The sequence below is a fragment of the Paroedura picta genome, chromosome 8 (genome assembly GCF_049243985.1).
Source record: "Paroedura picta isolate Pp20150507F chromosome 8, Ppicta_v3.0, whole genome shotgun sequence".
In the NCBI taxonomy this organism is placed as follows: Eukaryota; Metazoa; Chordata; class Lepidosauria; order Squamata; family Gekkonidae; genus Paroedura; species Paroedura picta.
Window position 1 is genome coordinate 44,717,371 of NC_135376.1, and position 18,240 is coordinate 44,735,610.

An 18,240-nucleotide genomic window follows, 5' to 3' on the forward strand; every position below is an offset into this window, starting at 1 on the left:
TGGTGTATTTCCCAGAACAGGTCACTTACATGACCGTAGCACCTCTTAGGCATGTAGCACCTGTGCAAAAATCATGCTACTTCCCCCCCCCCCCTCAGATTACTTTGTGGTACCTGGTAACCATGGGTTATCAACATTCCAGGCTAATTGAACCTGCTCTTTTAAACTGGAACCTGCCTAGGTTTACTTGAGTGCCATGCTAGATGAGTCAGGTGGCGTCCAGGACTTTCCTCAGGGAAGATATACAAATTTAACTTTCTGAAGGGGAAGAAAGAAATTTGGGTTGCTCTTCTGAATTGATCCCCCCCCCACCTAATAGTTAGCGTAAAGGAAATCCATACAATTTTTTAAAAAAACACTGCCTTGAAAAAATTTGAAAAACTAAAAGAAAAATTACACAGTCCCATGCAAACAACAATTTCATTGGTTGGCGAGGTTCAAAAAACCCTGATTGGCCATCTTTCAGCTTCATTTCCATGACAGAAAAACATGCAACAGGTGCAGCATGGTTACAGCCACATTTGGTAAAAAAAAGAAAAGAAAAAAAGAAACCTATCTAGCTGCTGACTGATGCATATCTGCAGCTGGACTTTTCCTATTGAACAAGAAGTCCACTTGGATTGAAAATAGCCTCCCTTTGCCCTAGATACTTCTGTCGGACATCAAGAAGAACAGTTGGTACTTGTATGCTGCTTTTCTTTACCGGGAGTCTCAAAGCGACTTACAATTACCTTCCCCTTCCTCTCCCCACAACAGACACCCTGTGGGGTGGGTGAGGCTGAGAGAGCCCTGATATCACTGCTCCTTCAGAACAGCTTTATCAGTGCTGTGGTGAGCCCAAGTCACCCGGGTGGCTGCATGTGAGGGAGCGCAGAATTAAACCTGGCTCACCAGATTAGAAGTCCATACTCCTAACCACTACACCAAGCTGGCTCTCCAGTCTCAAGCCCCAGACCCAAGAGACGTTATCACTCCACATAGCCCAAAGAACAGTAGCTGAGAATATAGCCCTTGTCAGTATCCTCAAGTCGTGTGCAATTAAAATCCTGACTAATCCCTTGAGGAATGCTGGGCACAGTAGCAGGCCGGATTGGAAAGAGGCAGCTCTGTGCCACACTGAAGGCTCCAGAAATCACTTACCTCGGTCATCTTCTGGTGGCAAGCTTTGTCATCCATTTGGGAAACGTAACCCCTTGTCTCTTATGTCCAGACAGTGTGATGCAAAGAGAAATGAAACCACTCGGCAGTGGTGTGCTTGCTCATTTCATTCACCCATGAATGGGTCTCAGGAGGAAGAGAGAAGAAAGCTTCAGGAAACAAAGTAAAATAATGCTTGACTTTATGAGGTCCTCTACACAGGGCCAAGCGGGGGAGAGGCCGTAATCCGCGGGACTTCATCAAGTGATGGACAAAGTTTTTCCAGAGCTACTGGCATTGAGAGCAAGCCAGTAAAGGGAGGGCAAAGGAAGAAAGAGGCAGGGAGCGGGGGAAGGCTCTCTTTAGCTAAGCCTTTAGAGGCAGCATGCAATCACATGATGGTTAATGTGATTCACTCCAGCCCCTTGAGAAAGAGATATATGAACAAAATCAGGAGTCTTTAGGACCTTCCGGAGCAGGCAGATGCCCAAGGCATGATTAACCCTCCTCACCTTCGTAGTTGTGGTTGACGGAGACTCAAATGTCCATGAGAAACCAAGCTATTTAATAGAACTTGAGCATCAGATTCCTGCTCTAACCAGGACTAGATAAAAGGAACAGTGAGGCCTCTGTCATCTCACACTGGCTGGCTGGCTGGCTGGCTCTATTGCCACATTCACATATATGGTGGCAGGAGGAGCTGACTGCATGTCCTGGGCTTGCCTACCTGCCCCTGCAGTGCAGAGACTATTCTGTTGCTTATGCTGCCAAGGAGTCACCAGCTGTGAACATGGCAGTGGATCCTGGCTGTGGCAGGAAAGAGACTTGGAACTGCGGACAGCCCAGCTCATCTACAAAAGCTCTCACATTACCCATTGGTCCCTGTGGAGGAAAATAAAGACTTACCTGCTGCAACTGGGTCAGATTAAAAGGGACAGGTTCCAGCCTTCCAATCCAGGATCACACAGTGAGGAAGAAGAGCTGGCTTTTTGTACCATTTTTATTACCTGAAGGAATCTCAAAGCGACTTAACAATTGCCTCCCCTTCCTTTCCCCACAACAGTCATCCTGTGAGGTAGGTGAGGCTGAGAGAGCTCTGATAGAACTGTGATTGGCCCAAGGTCACCCAGTTGGTTGAATGTGGAGAGGCGGGGATTCAAACTCAGTTCCCAATGTTAGAGGCTGCTGCTCTTAACCACTACAAAGGGTTTAGGCACATCTAGAGATCGCAGTAGCCAACGGACAGTGTCTGGGTGGCAGGTTGACATGGACAGAGAGGTTGTCGAGAGGCATTTAGCTACACCGGATGAGTTCAAATCCCCTGGGCTGGATGAAATGCACCCGAGAGTGCTCAAAGAACTTTCCGGAGAACTTGCAGAACCCTTGTCCATCATCTTCGGGACCTGTTTAAGGACTGGAGATGTCCCGGAGGACTGGAAGAGAGCAAACATTATTCCGATCTTCAAAAAAGGGAGGAAGGATGACCTGGGAAACTACAGACCAGTGAGTCTGACCTCTGTTGTGGGGAAGATAATGGAGCAGATATTAAAAGGAATTATCTGCAAACATCTGGAGGACAATTTGGTGATCCAAGGAAGTCAGCATGGATTTGTCTCCAACAGGTCCTGTCAGACCAACCTGGTTTCCTTTTTTGACCAAATAACAAGTTTGCTGGATTGTGGAAATTCAGTTGATGTCGTTTACTTGGATTTTAGTAAAGCTTTTGATAAGGTTCCCCATGATGTTCTGATGGATAAATTGAAGGACTGCAATCTGGATTTTCAGAAAGTTAGGTGGATAGGGAATTGGTTAGAGAACTGCACTCAAAGAGTTGTTGTCAATGGTGTTTCATCAGACTGGAGGGAGGTGAGTAGCGGGGTACCTCAGGGCTCGGGGCTCGGTCCGGTACTTTTTAACATATTTATTAATGATCTAGATGAGGGGGTGGAGGGACTACCTATCAAGTTTGCAGATGACACCAAATGACTGGCAAATACTCCAGAAGATAGAGACAGAGTTCAACAAGATCTGAGCACAATGGAAAAATGGGCAAATGAGAACAAGATGCAATTTAATAAAGATAAGTGTGAAGTTCTGCATCTAGGTCAGAAAGATGAAAAGCATGCCTACTGGATGGAGGATATGTTTCTAGGTAACACTGTGTGTGAATGAGACCATGGGGTACTTGTGGATTGTAAACTAAACATGAGCAGGCAGTGTGATGCAGCGAATGCCATTTTGGGCTGTATCAACAGGGCATCACATCAAAATCACAAGATGTCGTAGTCCCATTCTATACGGCACCGGTCAGACCACACCTGGAGTACTGTGTGCAGTTCTGGAGGCCTCACTTCAAGAAGGATGTAGATAAAATTGAAAGGGTACAGAGGAGAGTGACGAGGATGATCTGGGGCCAAGGGACCAAGCCCTATGAAGATAGGTTGAGGGACTTGGGAATGTTCAGCCTGGAGAAAAGGAGGTTGAGAGGGGACATGATAGCCCTCTTTAAGTATTTGAAAGGTTGTCATTTGGAGGATGGCAGGATGCTGTTCCTGTTGGCTGCAGAGGAAAGGACACGCAGTAATGGGCTTAAACTACAAGTACAAAGATATAGGCTAGATATCAGGAAATTTTTTTTTTCACAGTCAGAGTAGTTCAGCAGTGGAATAGGCTGCCTAAGGAGGTGGTGAGCTCCCCCTCACTGGCAGTCTTCAAGCAAAGGTTGGATACACACTTTTCTTGGATGCTTTAGGATGCTTAGGGCTGATCCTGCGTTGAGCAGGGGGTTGGACTAGATGGCTTGTATGGCCCCTTCCAACTCTATGATTCTGTGATACATCTAGATGGTAAGAGATGGCCTTCTGTTGTCTGCCCCTTAGGCCATCATTAACCCTTAGGAATCATGGTTCTTGTAGGATGGTATTCCTTCAGTCAGAAAATCTGTATGTTCATATCACACATTGAACAAAAAAGGTTAATTTAAATTTTGGGCTCCTTAGTAGAGATTTGCTTGGTCACTCCTGAGTAATATGTAATCTGAAGGTTAAATTAGTTGCAGGTACTAGGAAAACACATAGAAATGTATTTGTTTTGTTTTATCTATGGCTGCCTGCATTTCAGGGAGTAGAAGCAAAATATTCTCTTTCGCTTCTCTGTGGGCGTGATGTCATTTTGCAGTACCTGTCTGTAGAGAATGCCAAGCAAAATGTTTGCCAGAGTAGGTAGGTAGGTAATTCAGTGCAGTCCCACAATAGAGATAATATTACCATATTATATTTAGTGAATGGCTTAGGCATGCTGAAGCTATTAAGCAGGAAATTTGTTGATTTCTGAGCACATGTCCTTAGCAGTCCTGTTCCTCTGAATCAGCACTTCTACTCTAGAGGGAGGAAGAATGAGCCCTGAGCACACAATCCATCCACACATTCACTCAGCATGCAGACTGGGAGAAGAGACGGTAACCTCACCTCCTGCCTCTCTACAGGATTGCCCGCTCAACAGCACTTCCTCTACATACAAGCACAAAGCTGATGCTCTTTTAGAGATGAGGAGCGGGACCAGTGTGATCTCATTCAATGTCCCTTTCTGTGCATTGACTGAAAGTGCAGAGGTATACTGTTACCCAAATCAGTCCCTGTGTTAGCATGTCACTGAAGAGTGTCCCCTAAAGATAAACAAACAAGATACAACTCGGGGAGGATCATTTAGTTTCTTGTTTATGACTCTCCATTGGACATAATGAATCTCAGATCACATAATGATGGAAGGAATCCAAGCACTTACCCAAACCAAGATAGACTAGAAAATGAGGAATCAGTATGCAAGAAATGCAAGTGTAAACAGTTATACCATAAAACCCACTAAAATAGAGTTAGTTTGTGTGTAGTCATGTAATTTTAAGCTAGATACCAAGTAAAAGCTAGATTTTATATAAATTGTGTTCCTTTCCTCTATTCAGAGCAAAGGGGGAGAGGTTACCCAAATTGAGACTAAAAAGTGTGACGGGGTAAATTGGAACATAATTGAAAGCAGAAGTAAATGAGCCCCTACTGAGCCCAAAAACTGGGAAGAACTGGCAAATGTTAAGGAAAGTCAGTCCTGAATGGAGAAGCCAAGAAAAAAGTAAAAGGATAAACCTTATGTAAAGGATTAATCTTGCAAGGGAAGCAGTATAGCAGAAATCATACTCTACCTGCCTTGAAGAGGAAGGGCCCAGTGATTTCACACTTATGGAGACTGAAGATAGTTCTGGAGAAGAACCAGATACAAAAATGGATGGCTTGTGATGCCCTTCTTTCTTATACACCTGAATTTGCCTGGGTTCCAATGGAGAAAATCTGGCACTGTGCCATTTTGGTGCAGGATTAGGAACTGTGCTGGCATTGGACTAAGATTTCTAAACCAGCTGCCCACTATTTATTAATTTACTTCATAAACCAACTTTCTGGCCAGGGAGGCTCAGAGTGGGTCACATTGTTTTCCTCCATTTTATCCTACCAGCCCTAGGAGTCAGGTTAAGCTGAAAAATTGTGCAAGTGGCTCAAGATCATCCAGCAAGCTTCCATGGCTGAGTGGGGATTCAGACTTGGTCTCCCAACAGCACAGTCTTTGGTCGGTGCATCTTAAGCCCTGGAACCCTACCTGTGCAAATTTAAGTTCTGGGCTGTGATAAGATGGTAAGGATCATCCTGGAGGATCATTGTCCATGGGGTTGCGATGGGTCAGACACGACTTTGCACCTAACAACAACAAGAAAGTAAACCTTGGATAGGTGAGAAATTCCCCTCATTCCTGACATCAGAAGGCTAACAATTCTTGAGTACAAAATTGCATCTATCCATCCATCCCTGGCCAATGGCTCCTGGGGAATTCACACTTCTACTGGTGTCAGAGAGGGCTAGTGGGCCATACAACACAGAACTATGAATATTTTCAGAGAAAGAAACAAACTCAATTGGCGAGAAGACAGAAAAGATTAGACCAGGAAATGGGCAGACTGCTGTTATAAAGGCTGAAATTTCCTCTTGGGAATCAGTGGTGGTTTGGGCACCAGCTTGACTTTACTGTGTAGCCTCCCCTCCCCAAACCGTGGTTCTTTAGTCTTTGGCTCTCATAACACCCTGAAGATTTTGACACACTTTCCACTTCTCCTTATCATTCAGCCTCTAGTGGGAATGGCAACCAGCACAATGAAGTGATGATGGACTTTAATGAGTAATAGCTGAGAAAAGACTGCTTGATGTAGTCTAGATTTCTGCCACATCCCTTCCTTTGAGTCATGAGGTGCAGTGACAACCCTCAAAGGCAGTCAGGCAAACAGGAATTTCCAGATTGAACTGAAAACTTAGTGAAAAGAAGTCTATCAGCACAGACAAAAGATACTGGGTGGAGGACAGGACACTGACTTCCTCAGGTAAATCATACCACTGGGTAAAAGGAACGGAGACCTCTTTTTTCTTTCTCCCCCTGCCTCGTGCAGACTCTATCACCCACTAAGCCATTTTGAAAGGGTTTTTAAATTTTAACTTGATAACCTGCCCACCTAAGTCACCTGTGCAACAGAGGATCACATGAAAGTTCTCAAGATTCTGGAAATTCCATTTCTGCGGCTAATCTTGCTTTATGTTAACTAATGAAGTTAGATATCAAATTGGAATATATACATTACCCCAGTCTCTGCCTTTGACACTTGCTCTTTCTTCACATCTTGCATTTCCGATTCCTCTCAAATCAATTATAATCTATTTAAGATTTTTTCAAGGGTAAGAAACAGAGGATGCAAGATGCTACTTTTCACAAAAATCTCTGAAGCTGTTCCCACTGTTTTTCTTTTCTCTCTGGGTAAGTTCCAAAAAAAAAAAAAAAAAAAAAAGAGTAGGAGAACCAAAGAACACCTCTGGTCTCTTTCTTTGTGCCTTCAAGTGGGACAAATTCGAGCTACCAGCATTGTTCTGCCATATTCTGGGGCTGTATTAGATGAAGCTCCTTATTAATGCAGAGGATACAGTTCAACGGACCAAGTGTGCTGGCAAAGGAGCAAGCTTTCAAGTCTCAAAGCACACTAACTATAGCAGGGATGAAGGGAGTACTGAACACAGACAAAATATACTAATTGAGAAAAGTTAGGTCAAAGCTGAATGTGCTCAGACTGAATTCAACAGAATAGATCAAAGTAAACGGCATTACAAATGAATCATTTGAGGCCATCTTTTAACCATCATCATTAAACAACTGCACTGAGAATAATTTCTAAAGCCAGATTTGTGATTATTTTTTGGTTTCATATATATATTTGTGGTTTCATTTAGTAAAAGGTACCTCCACTTTTGCCTGTGTTCACATTCTTCCTGACCAATTTACAGTGGTCTCAGTCAGAAGCCAACCTGAATAAACGTACAAAGTATGCACAGATTTTATGAACAAGCCTGTTCCAGTGTGAACTGATTACAAGTAAGATTGAGCTAGATGGTGTTGCACTTCTGCACTAGTTTGCTCTTTGCCGGGATGCCTGGGAAACAAGATTTCCATCCAAAATACAAGAAATAAAAACACCTAAGGGGTTCACATCTTAATCTTATATTTGTATTTAAGTTATCATCTGAACAGTTAAAATAAAATTATAAAAAACCACACTTGTTACCATGATCCTAGCTCAAGTGAACATTAGTACATCAGCTACACATCACCAGAATGTAATCACAAAAATTCCAAAGCACTCATTTACTTAAAGAATCTAGAGAACAGAGAGCAGTTACAAATAAAATGCCATAGATTGTATGCTTGCTTCCTAACCCTTTGTGCCCACAGTTATTTGAGCATCCTGCAGTTGCAATGAGTAAGTATTGGGCTGCTGTGTACTTTCCAAGAGCAACATACTATTAAGTTAGGGGAATTGTCATCAGGTGCTAATACTTTTTTGTGAGGTTTTAGATGAAACTGCATCCTTTCCAAATGTGTTACAAAATATTCTTCTTTAAGGAGGTCTATTATTATATTCTGAGCAACATCTATGCAAGGCAACCTCGTATGTTGCATGGACCAGGCCTTCCTGGCCCTTTCTCTACTCAACCAGAACTCAGCATTTGCTACGTGAATGTCAACCATTCTTTTAGTTTCACAGAATTAAGGAGAGCTCTTTGCTTACCAGTAAAGATGCCTGAAGAACAAAAATGGGGTGTTTATGAGCAATTTAAGATATTCAACCTAATGAACAATCTGTTTAGGTCATTTTTTCTGCAAGTCTGTATGCACAAATACTTGTGTTTTGGGTTCCTAAAAATCCCCCCCTCCCAAGTAAAATGGCCATCCTTTATTATGAAAATACATTTGAAACAGGCAGGAAATACTGTGAAATTATCCAGTCAGAAGGTGGTGCTTCTGTTTTCTCTAGTCTGCCTTTATAACACTCATTTTTATGCTCTCCCATATAGCATCGCAGTTTATATTTTTGCTTTGCTAACCCATACTGTACAATAACTTAAATTTATGTTCAGAACAAAGCATGCAAATTGATAAAAAATTAGGAAAATTTGTGTACATTTTATTGATCTGTATCTATTGTGAGCACTGAATTTAATTGTTTATGCACATGACAGAACTAGAAATGGGCCATTTGTATCTTTTACAGAAAAGCTGTGCAGTATTCTAGAACGTTCCTGTCTCTAGAAAGGGGATTTTTAGACAAAAGTCTACATTGACTTTAGAATCATGAACTAGTGCCTCTTGTGGGGACAGGATTTATATAATGTTCCAGTGTTTGCACTGGTATGGATTTCTCCATAATCCTAGGCATACCTCATCTAATTGAAGAGTCACTAATAAGCAATTAGAAATCCTGATATGATCACTGCTACTTCTAAAGGATCTGAATTCAACTGAGCTATAGCACAACTGCATCCTGCATAAGGGGGTGAGGCAGCCAATCTTCCAACATGATGCTCATGATCAATGATAATGCAAAGCCCTGAAGAAAGCAGAGTTTAAGAAGCAAATGGAAGCAGGAACTGATCAATCACAGCTTTCATCAGGGAAACCTGTAAAGGAGAGGCCACACTGGTGCTTAATACCAAGAGCCAAGTTATAGCTCAGAAGGGAGCCCAAAGTGACTTACAACGGAGATATGTTGCTTTCAGAATATACACCTCTCAGTATTCAGCAAAAGTAACCCACAGGGAGAATTGTGCTTTCAAGGCCAAAGTAAGTTCCTTCCTGGTTGGATATGTTTGATCCATTTCATATGAAAGGGGCTCTTCTAGAAGTGAAACCTGGAGGACAAGGAAGTAGTAAACCATCAGGAGATCTCTTCTGTTTCATGAAAGGAAATTACGTAACCATTTGGCCAAAGGGAAGGATATAAACTGGATTGCAACTCAGCACTGTGTCACCCATGCCAGGAGGCCATGGCAGTGCCATCTACAAACATGGTTTTCTCAAATTTTCTTTTGGAGAAAGGTGATATGCTAAATGGGAGACATGTAGCCTGAATAGATACTGGACATTTCTGAACATTTTTCAAATCCCGCATAGAGCATCTGTCTAGAAGGGATTAATATGAGAAAACAACACCCACACAGTTATTTCTTTTAGTAACACTGTTAACAGCTAGATATGCTTGAGCCTGGCCTGGAGGGAGGAAACCTCTGGGACCCCCAAAAGATCCACAGTCCAAAGATGCCAGGCACTTGCCACTTACATTGCCTCAAATGGGCAGAATTACCCAAGGAGCCCAAAGAAAGTGGAAAACATAGATATGCTGCATTCTTATTTTGTCCTACAGAGTTAAATGTGGAATTTTAATTAATTACTTTGCAGCAGTGGGATCTCTTCTCCATCTTTGAATTCACAAATTCACAATTGTCATCAAACCACAGAAGCTTAAATAAATACAGTGAAAGTGACTCAGCATGGATTCCTGCAGGGGATTCCTATGTGCTACATCTCATTGTGCATCCATACTCTATAAAGAGACTTTAAATTAGCCAGTGGTTCTGGTGCTAGACATGTACATTCTTGGAACAGGGATCTTTCCTGGTCCACTGCTCTTCCTTCCCTGAAAACCTGCTTGCAGAGCTCTCTGCTCTCCAGTGTGAGGGAGGCAAAGCTATTTTTTTCCAAGCAGCAACTCCAGGTTAACATTTCATTCCAAAGCAACCTCTAGCCTTGGCTCACAGATCTTTTGAAGAACCATTATGACCATTACATTTTCCATTTTTTCTGCTTGGACTTCAGATCCAATTGAGAACTAACCATCCAGAAAACATCCAAATACACAGATAAAGATTTAGAACCTCTTCGGATGAACATCAAACCCCTCCCAAATGGTTGGAAATGCAGCAGAATAAAGCTGTAGACCTCAACATTTCCTTCAAGGTCACACAACTTGTGGGTTGTGAGGGAAGGGCTTTGTTTTGTGGTCACCATATTGTCTATCAGGAAAATGCACTCTTCTAGCTTTTTCCTTTGAAATGACTTATAGAAAATCCTTGCTACTTTCCCCTTGAGAGCATGTTCTGCACACTGTACTTCATTCTTGGGTACCATGTTTGTTTTACAAAGTTCAGTGCTTACAAAGAGTTTGAGAACAGCAGCAAGGCAACATCAGCCAAGGAAGAGCTGCTCCAACAATGGCAAATTGGAAGTCATGTCAGAATCATCACCAAATACATATTTGAAAAAAAAATGCTTATCAGAGGTCTGTAGCATTCAGAGAGGAAAACACTGTCTCATAGTTCCACCTGCAAACAAGAGAATAACTTGAGGATGCTCCAGCAGTAGCAGATCTGCATCTTGTTCCATACACAGCCAACACTGCAAGCTTTGTAGGCACAGGACTCAAGGGCATAGTTATTAAGCCATGTTAAAGGTGAGAGCCACTAATCATCATAACAGAGAATAATACATGGGAAATTCTGTTTCTCTCATTTCCATTCTTGTGTGATGTTACAAAGTATTGTGCAAAGCAAAAATTCCCACCCACTGAAGGGCAGCATACGGTAAGGATAAAATTCCTTTAAGTGCAGCTCTGAATTTCCTAGTTACGGTTAACAACAAAAAATCAGATCAGCGCTCATATTTCTGTTCAGAGAAGAAATGCCACTAACTCTAAGCTTTTGGTGATAACATGTCCCTGGCTCATGTGTTGGTTAAAAATCCTTGAACCAGAATTGAGAACCACGAGGACAGGACCAGCTGCCCACTTACTCTAAAGTACCCAAGCATTTCCAACCTCCCAAGCCTGCTGTGGCAATGGCCAAACATCACCATGGATTCTACTGGGGCCACAGCTATTCAAAGAGAAAGATGACAGGATGCAGACAAAGCCTGCCTGCCTAGCAGCATGAAGGAAAGCACTCTTAATACAAATCTTTACCAACAGAGTAACCCTGTGACTCCTAACCCCGCTTGAAGAGACAAACGATCTGATAGTTTCACGGGTACATCAGAACTTTTCTATTGTGTTCCCTAAAGTGTTACTTAGTACCATAGGCTTGCTGCTCACCCTACCACGCTCCTTTGTCTCCTGTTCTTCCCCCTTTCCCTCTGCTATATATCTGCCTCGCAGGGTGGGCTGTGGCGCACATTTGCAGCAGACTGGGAAGGACAGTAATTCACATACATCAGCCCATGAAGAGATACAAAGAAGTGAGCAGGAAAAGTCTTGAGTTACTAGGTCATTCATTCAGGGCTGATGAAGGCACCATCCAACTCTAGTTTTCATGCTGTGTGTAAGGAGTACTGGTGCAACACAGTGGATTTGAGGCAAAAGAAAAGGAAAATCAGCACACAGTGCTTTGAAGGACAGAGAAAATCCAGCTTTTTGTAGAAGCCCCTTCCCAGCCTCTTTGATAGAAAAAAGTTTCTCACTGTTAACTATGAACTTCACCAGTAACTCTCACCTCTTAAGTAATGCTAGATTTTGGCAAAAGAGAGCTTTTACTTTCTGCATCTACCAAACTAACACCTTATATAGATGGAACTAACCCCAAAGGTCTAAACGAAATAGTTTGGACTTCATTATTACTTCCCCCCAACTGGTTTCTGGCCACCGGGGCCTTCATTTGGCATTCATTTGGCCCCATTGTAAAGTCTCACGGCATTCTACAGCTAAACAGAGATACCCTTTATGCAAATCCCCCAAAGTAAAGGCATCAGCCTGCTGTTCCCCTCTACCTGAAACACAAGATGATTCCCCCAGCTGAATGAGTGGTGGCAATGACCTTTCTGCTTAAGAGCAAAGCAAGAAATCTTGGTAACATGTTAAATATATTTATAGGATCTGTGCACTGAGGACAATAAAGGGGAATTAGAGATCGGAAAGAATGCGGGGGGGGGGGGGGTTAGCACATCAGTCATTCAGAAAAGACAAAAGAAATCTTCTGATATAGCAGCACTTGAGCAGTCAGCCGTGCTGAGAAGACCTTGATCGAGATCAACCGCATGCCAACTTGGTTCCAGAAGTACGTCTAAGAGCCTCTCTTCAGGAGTATCTGTTATGTGGATAATTCTTTTGCCCTGGCATTGGCAGATAATTTAAATATCGCAGCTTAAATGAGTCCTGGGGAAGAGAAGATAAGAAAAGAACAGTTCTTCTTCCATATCTTTGCAAATATATCTTTGTGACTAATGAAAAGATGATTAGTGGCTACTCTAGAAATTCAAGGTGGATATAGCTAGACAAATAAATGCAACAAACGCTGCAGTCTTTAACATGCCCACCACCCAAAGTAGCAGCAGTTCCCCACCTACCAAATTCTTTGCCCAATTCCCCATTCCTTGTGCAAATTCAAACACCAGCCCTTTTTTTAGTATCCACTAGGCCAGTGGTCCCCCAACCCCCAGTCTGAGGACCGGTATCGGTCTGTGGATCAGTCGGTACCGGGCTGCAGCTCATCCTCCTCCCTGGCTGCTGCCTGGCTAGATTTCTACTGTAACAACAGCCTTGTAGCCTCACTTTGGGCTGGCTGTTAAGGTTTCAAGGATGCCTTCAAGTTAAGGAACCAGGAAACATTCCCAGTTTCTTGTAGGAGGAAGAGATCTATATGATCATTTACAAACTCCACCCCCCTCCAAAAACAAAGAGCTTTGCAGCCTACAAAGGTTCTTGATTTTTACCTGTGCAAGTGTGAGGTACAGTGTAGTACTATTTATCTGGAGATGTAAGTATACGTTCTGGAGGGGGAGCGGGTTGATTCTGCTTGGGTAGCTGGATCATTGAGGAAGTCCCAGATGAGAATGGTATCATCGTGTGAACTGCTGACGATCTGAAACTCATCAAACTGGAGCCGAAAAACTCGGCCTGAATGTTCCTGAGTTGGGGAGAGGGAAAGAAGAAAGACAAATCAAATGCAAATTATATTTCTGAAGTTCCTGAAAGTTTAATGGAAGTCAGTTGCAAGTTCTGTTTAGACCTTATTCATAGCTTAGAAAGTTACATGATTAGTACATCTGTAACCGCTCCGCGGTATTAATGAAAGAGTAAGCCCTCTGTGGGAGGAGTCCGTCCGTGATGAGCAAGCCCACCGATTGGGCTCTTGCCCCCCAACTGACAAGCGGAGGGCTCAATTGATTGGGCCCTCCGCTTGATAGCCCACCTCCTGGACCGTCCACCCTCCACCGGAGCCTGCCTTCGCCAGCCGGCTGCCATTTCAAGCCTGGCAGCCGGTGAGGCACGTCGCCGCCCGCCCTAATACGCTGCTGCCTGACTTCGCCTCTGACCCGACAGCGTGCCTATGCAGGCCCACACCTCCCCACACACCCACCCTCCAGCCGAGCCTGCCTTCGCCTTCTGCTGACACTTTACAGCCTTCACGCCGGCCAGCCACGTCCCCGCCTGCCCTAACCTCCACTGCCGGCCGGGGAGTGACAGCCCCGACGCGCACCGACTTCACGTCCTGCTTGCAGAGCCCGTTCCCAGCTGACCCACTACCCACCCACCTACGCTGCACTGCAGGCTGGCTGCGCCTCAGGCCGCAATCTCATGCCTGCCGCCCGCCCAGGCACGTCACGGCCCGCCCTGCCCTCGACTGCGCCGCCAGGAACCCCGCCCACGCAGTCGCCCTACTTCTGCAGGGAAACGATCTGCCAGGTACCCAGCCTGCCGCTCGCCTCTGCCATGCCTTCCTGCTCTGCGCTCTGTGCCCTTTCAATCCCTCTCGATCCCCCCTCGGATTCCCGCCACACTTTCTGACCCCCTCCTTCAACCCCTCCCCACCTACGCACACCTTCACCGCCACTTCCCGCCATGCGTTCTCCCCCCTACCAAGCCCTCCGCGTCCCCGCGCACCTCCGCATTCTCTCCCCTACTCCCACATCCTCCCCATCTGTGCCCACCTCCACCAACACTTCTCCGCCCTGCCTTCACAACCCTCTACCACCTCTCCCATGCCCCCACCCACCCCTTCTCCCCTCTGCCGCCGCTTCCACGCCCCGCATTCTACACCTCCACGCCGCTTCCTTCCTCCCAACACTCCCTTTGTCCTCCATCCCTTCCTCCCTCTTTTCTGCCTTCCTTTCTGCATTTCTATCCCTCTTCCTTCATCTCTTTCTTTGTGCATCCCTTTCTTGCTTCCTATCTTTCTTTCTGCCCATCTTCCTCCCTTCCTTCTGCCCCTACAGCCATCCACCCCGCTAGCTCCCGCTGCATTTTGGCTGCAGCGGGCTTTATTCCTAGTTTTTAAATATAGTTACTCAATTGTAAACAAACAAAAATGCATAGGCTCAGAAATGTGTGGGAAGATTCTAAGGGAAATGAACCACAAACAGAAAGGAAAAGAAAACTGAATAATGAAATAAGAACAGACACAGAGAATGGAAAGAAAATGCAGGCCTTGCCCACTGAATAAAAGGAGGAAGCTTCCAGCAGTACTGCTGTGGTTGAAAGAGAATGGACTGAGATGATGCAGCTCTACTCCTCAATGCATGCACAGTGTAGCTCCTTCCCCATGGGAAGGGAGGAGATGCTTGTGTACAAATTTCATGGCTTTGTCTCTAGGAAATTCCACAGATGCTCTCTGTCAGCACAGAACTCATACATGAGCCTGCAGAGAGACCATGAAGAATAGGTAAATAAAAACCTCAGAAACATGAGGTTTTATGTAGGATTTGTAATGGATTAGAGAAAAGGTCTGTTCTACACTATGCAGCTTCTTTTTTGGATGCTTGTAAAGCCCAGAGCACCCCTAGTCACTCTTCTCTTTTAAGAATTCATGTCCCTGCTAAAAATCCTGAAATCTTCTACATTTTATGAGTGAAATACATTAGGAAGAATTACATGCAACATGTGTAGCATATAAGTACCAGCTCGTCTTCTTCTAAGTACACCATGCTTCTATCTGATGTATTTCAAACATCCTGTTTATTAACTTCTACTAAACCAAGAAAGGGTTTTACAGTCTGGATTTCTCAATCTATTTGAGGACTAGCCACAAGTTCTTACTGCTATTGTGCGTTTATGACTCTGTGTTGTAACTATGCTTTGAAATGTACCTCTGTCAATCTACCTGTACATGCACAGAGAGATCAATACAATTCCAACTGAAATGTCTGGGAAACTATAACCAGAAACATAAGGCCTGATCTGAAGTACCACTTTCAGAATGTGATGTATGTGCTCATCAAGGAAGAAAGGAAAAGGAAAAAGATCATTGCTAACAGAGAACTAGCAGACCAATGATGTCCAGGCTGCACTTAAACCCTTCTCCTTGACAAAACAATGTTCTAAGGGCAAAGAATATTTTTGCTGTTCAGGAGCATTCAGTCTTATATTTGTGAGGCCTTTTTTTAAACACAAAGACTGGCCCTGACCTACATAAAATAATTAACAGAAAAGACATTTCAGCTGACATGACTGACTCCTTTCTATAAGGCGAAAGACAGCCCTTATGCCAGGTATTCACTACTGACTATATGTTTATCTGCCACCCAACAGTACTAAGATGGAGTACTTGTTTGGTACAAAGTATTTCTCCTTTTTGGATACTATTCATGGCAGGAGCATGCTGGCACATAATGGTGTTTATAAATATGTTCTAAGGAAATGTTCCTTTCCTAAAGGGTTGCATCTCAATTTACCTGCTCCTCCCAAATCAATGCCAGAGCTACCATGGAACAGACTGGCACGGAGGGCTCTAGGGCTCTAGGACAGAGGCCTAGCATTCAAGATGCCATCAAACTGCTGTGTCTTCAGGAACAGCATGTCGTTCTCTGTAAATTAGCAGTTGAAAAAGAGAGAGAGAAGATGCCTTACTTTGGAAGTCCCCTCACAGAGGCTATCTGCCCCACTGGGAGAAAATATGCCAAGTGGTCAGGTTCTTATGCTCTTTATAGGGGTATCAAACAGAAACTCTTTGTAGAACAAGGATAATTATGCCCTTGCAACAATGGGAAGTAAGAACATACCTGACATGAAGGTGGAAAGACCAAGCAGGCAATCAGCCTTACAGTAAAAGATTCCTATGAGCTGTCTGAAGTTAACTTTACTAGGCTGCATCCTACAGTCAATCAAAGGCAGCATTCTCTGTCAGCGCATGGTGTGTCCTTCCACTGGAAGAACTACTTGCATTAGCAAGATGTGACTTGCGTCTCTATTTCTCTATGTTGTGTACACTTTTTAAAATACAGTGACAACATCTACACAATGCAAGCAATGAAGAGAAGAGCAATATCCCCACCTTTTTCCACTTTGTTATAAACTCATTCAAACCAGCATTCTTACTTTCTTGTAGTGAGCCTTCTCCTCAGATCCAACCTTCAATGGATCTCAATGACAGAGGAGAGCCATATTGTATTGGTGGCAACTGCTGTTTGCCAAATCATTAAAACACATGCCTTACATAAGAAACAGTGCAACTAACAGCATGTAACCACTCAGCAGCTGAAAGCTCTTACCACAAGAGTGCGTAGGCAGAGAGTCCCGGCAGGGGCACGAGGGTCCAGGGCAGCTACCAGATCCCACACTTTAATTTTCCTGATGACAAAAGAGAGAGAGAAAGCAAGCACCTTCTTGAGATCTAAAGCTAGCCATTATCACAACTTAGCTGATGAGTCTAGTTCATGGCAAAAGAGAGTAATTTGAACCTTGTACCTTTATTTGCCCATTCTCTCTTGTATAGAACATAGTGATCTTAATGGAGGGGGAAAATATATGGCTGTCATAACAATGAACTCAAACTAAAGGAGAAGCAATGACTAAAGCAGAAGTAATGACGGAGGTTACTTTGTACCGTACTGTGTAATAAGGAGGCAGAGTGGTGTAAAGGCGTGACCCCCACTTTGTTCGGCATCATAACATTTGTACCTAACCCTTCGCCTAGGGGTCCTCAATCAATTCTAATTTTGTAGAAAGGCAGAAATTAAGACAGCAGAACTCCCAAGTGGTGTTTCCAGATAGGTGTCTCAGAGAGGGTCAGCAACAACTTCAGCCTTCAGTTCTTCATGCATACTAAGGGGATGCCATCTGCTACTGAAGAGGCCTGACCTCTCAAACAGTGGGGACAGAGAAGAGCCTGGAGTGTCCATTAACTTATTTGATGATCAGCACAGCTCTCTGCAGGAAAGCAAATTAAAGCTGGAAACCACAAGTCCCTTCTTGAAATTCTATGTACCCTCTGTATACTTTAGCAATATATGTTGGTGCTCTTGGTGACTGCTGTGTATCTGATGTACCTCCTTTGGTGCAGCCTGCCCCTTAACCTGTGATGCTTTATACCTAGTTACCTGCTATACATAGCCTGCCCCACAATATAGCCAAAAGACTGACTTTTCCCAAATTGTATTTGCAGTCTCTTGCTGTACTGCAGTTGTGTTCTTTCTGCTTGGGAAAAAGATGTTCTGGTGAGGTAAATTACTTCAGCAGCTAGCCTGCCACAATGCCTAGCCAATTATTAATTGAGGGCCTTCACCCTGCAGAGTTCACAATAAGTGTGAACCATAACGCTACAAATAGTTCTGTAAGAGAGTAGGTGATGGACATAGAAGTTCAGAAATACAAAGATGAGAAGCAGGCAGACTAGCTTCAAGTGGCCCGAATCTCTGCTATAAGCACTGTTTGCACTGATGTTCAGCTAAGACACATGAAGCAAAGGAAGAATATGCAAAGGAAGTATG

The 18,240-nt window shown here is 43.9% G+C and overlaps 2 protein-coding genes across 12 annotated transcripts in view; both read right to left on the minus strand.

The window, feature by feature from the left end:
- LOC143843449 (solute carrier family 2, facilitated glucose transporter member 9-like) overlaps positions 1-1,638 on the minus strand; it is a 36,155-nt gene extending 34,517 nt beyond the window's left edge. The window contains exon 1 of the mRNA XM_077349495.1: positions 1,141-1,638. Within this exon, the coding sequence (XP_077205610.1) occupies positions 1,141-1,176 (36 nt within the window). The 5' untranslated portion in view covers positions 1,177-1,638. The remainder of the gene's footprint in view (positions 1-1,140) is intronic.
- A 6,059-nt stretch (positions 1,639-7,697) lies between these two features.
- Positions 7,698-18,240, minus strand: part of BTRC (beta-transducin repeat containing E3 ubiquitin protein ligase) — a 138,643-nt gene continuing 128,100 nt past the window's right edge. For all 11 annotated transcript variants that reach the window (XM_077349498.1, XM_077349503.1, XM_077349496.1 and 8 more), the window contains 3 exons: positions 17,023-17,101; positions 13,249-13,442; positions 7,698-12,691 (listed from right to left, as the gene is read on the minus strand). In XM_077349498.1, the coding sequence (XP_077205613.1) occupies positions 13,281-13,442; positions 17,023-17,101 (241 nt within the window). In that variant the 3' untranslated portion in view covers positions 7,698-12,691; positions 13,249-13,280. The remainder of the gene's footprint in view (positions 12,692-13,248; positions 13,443-17,022; positions 17,102-18,240) is intronic.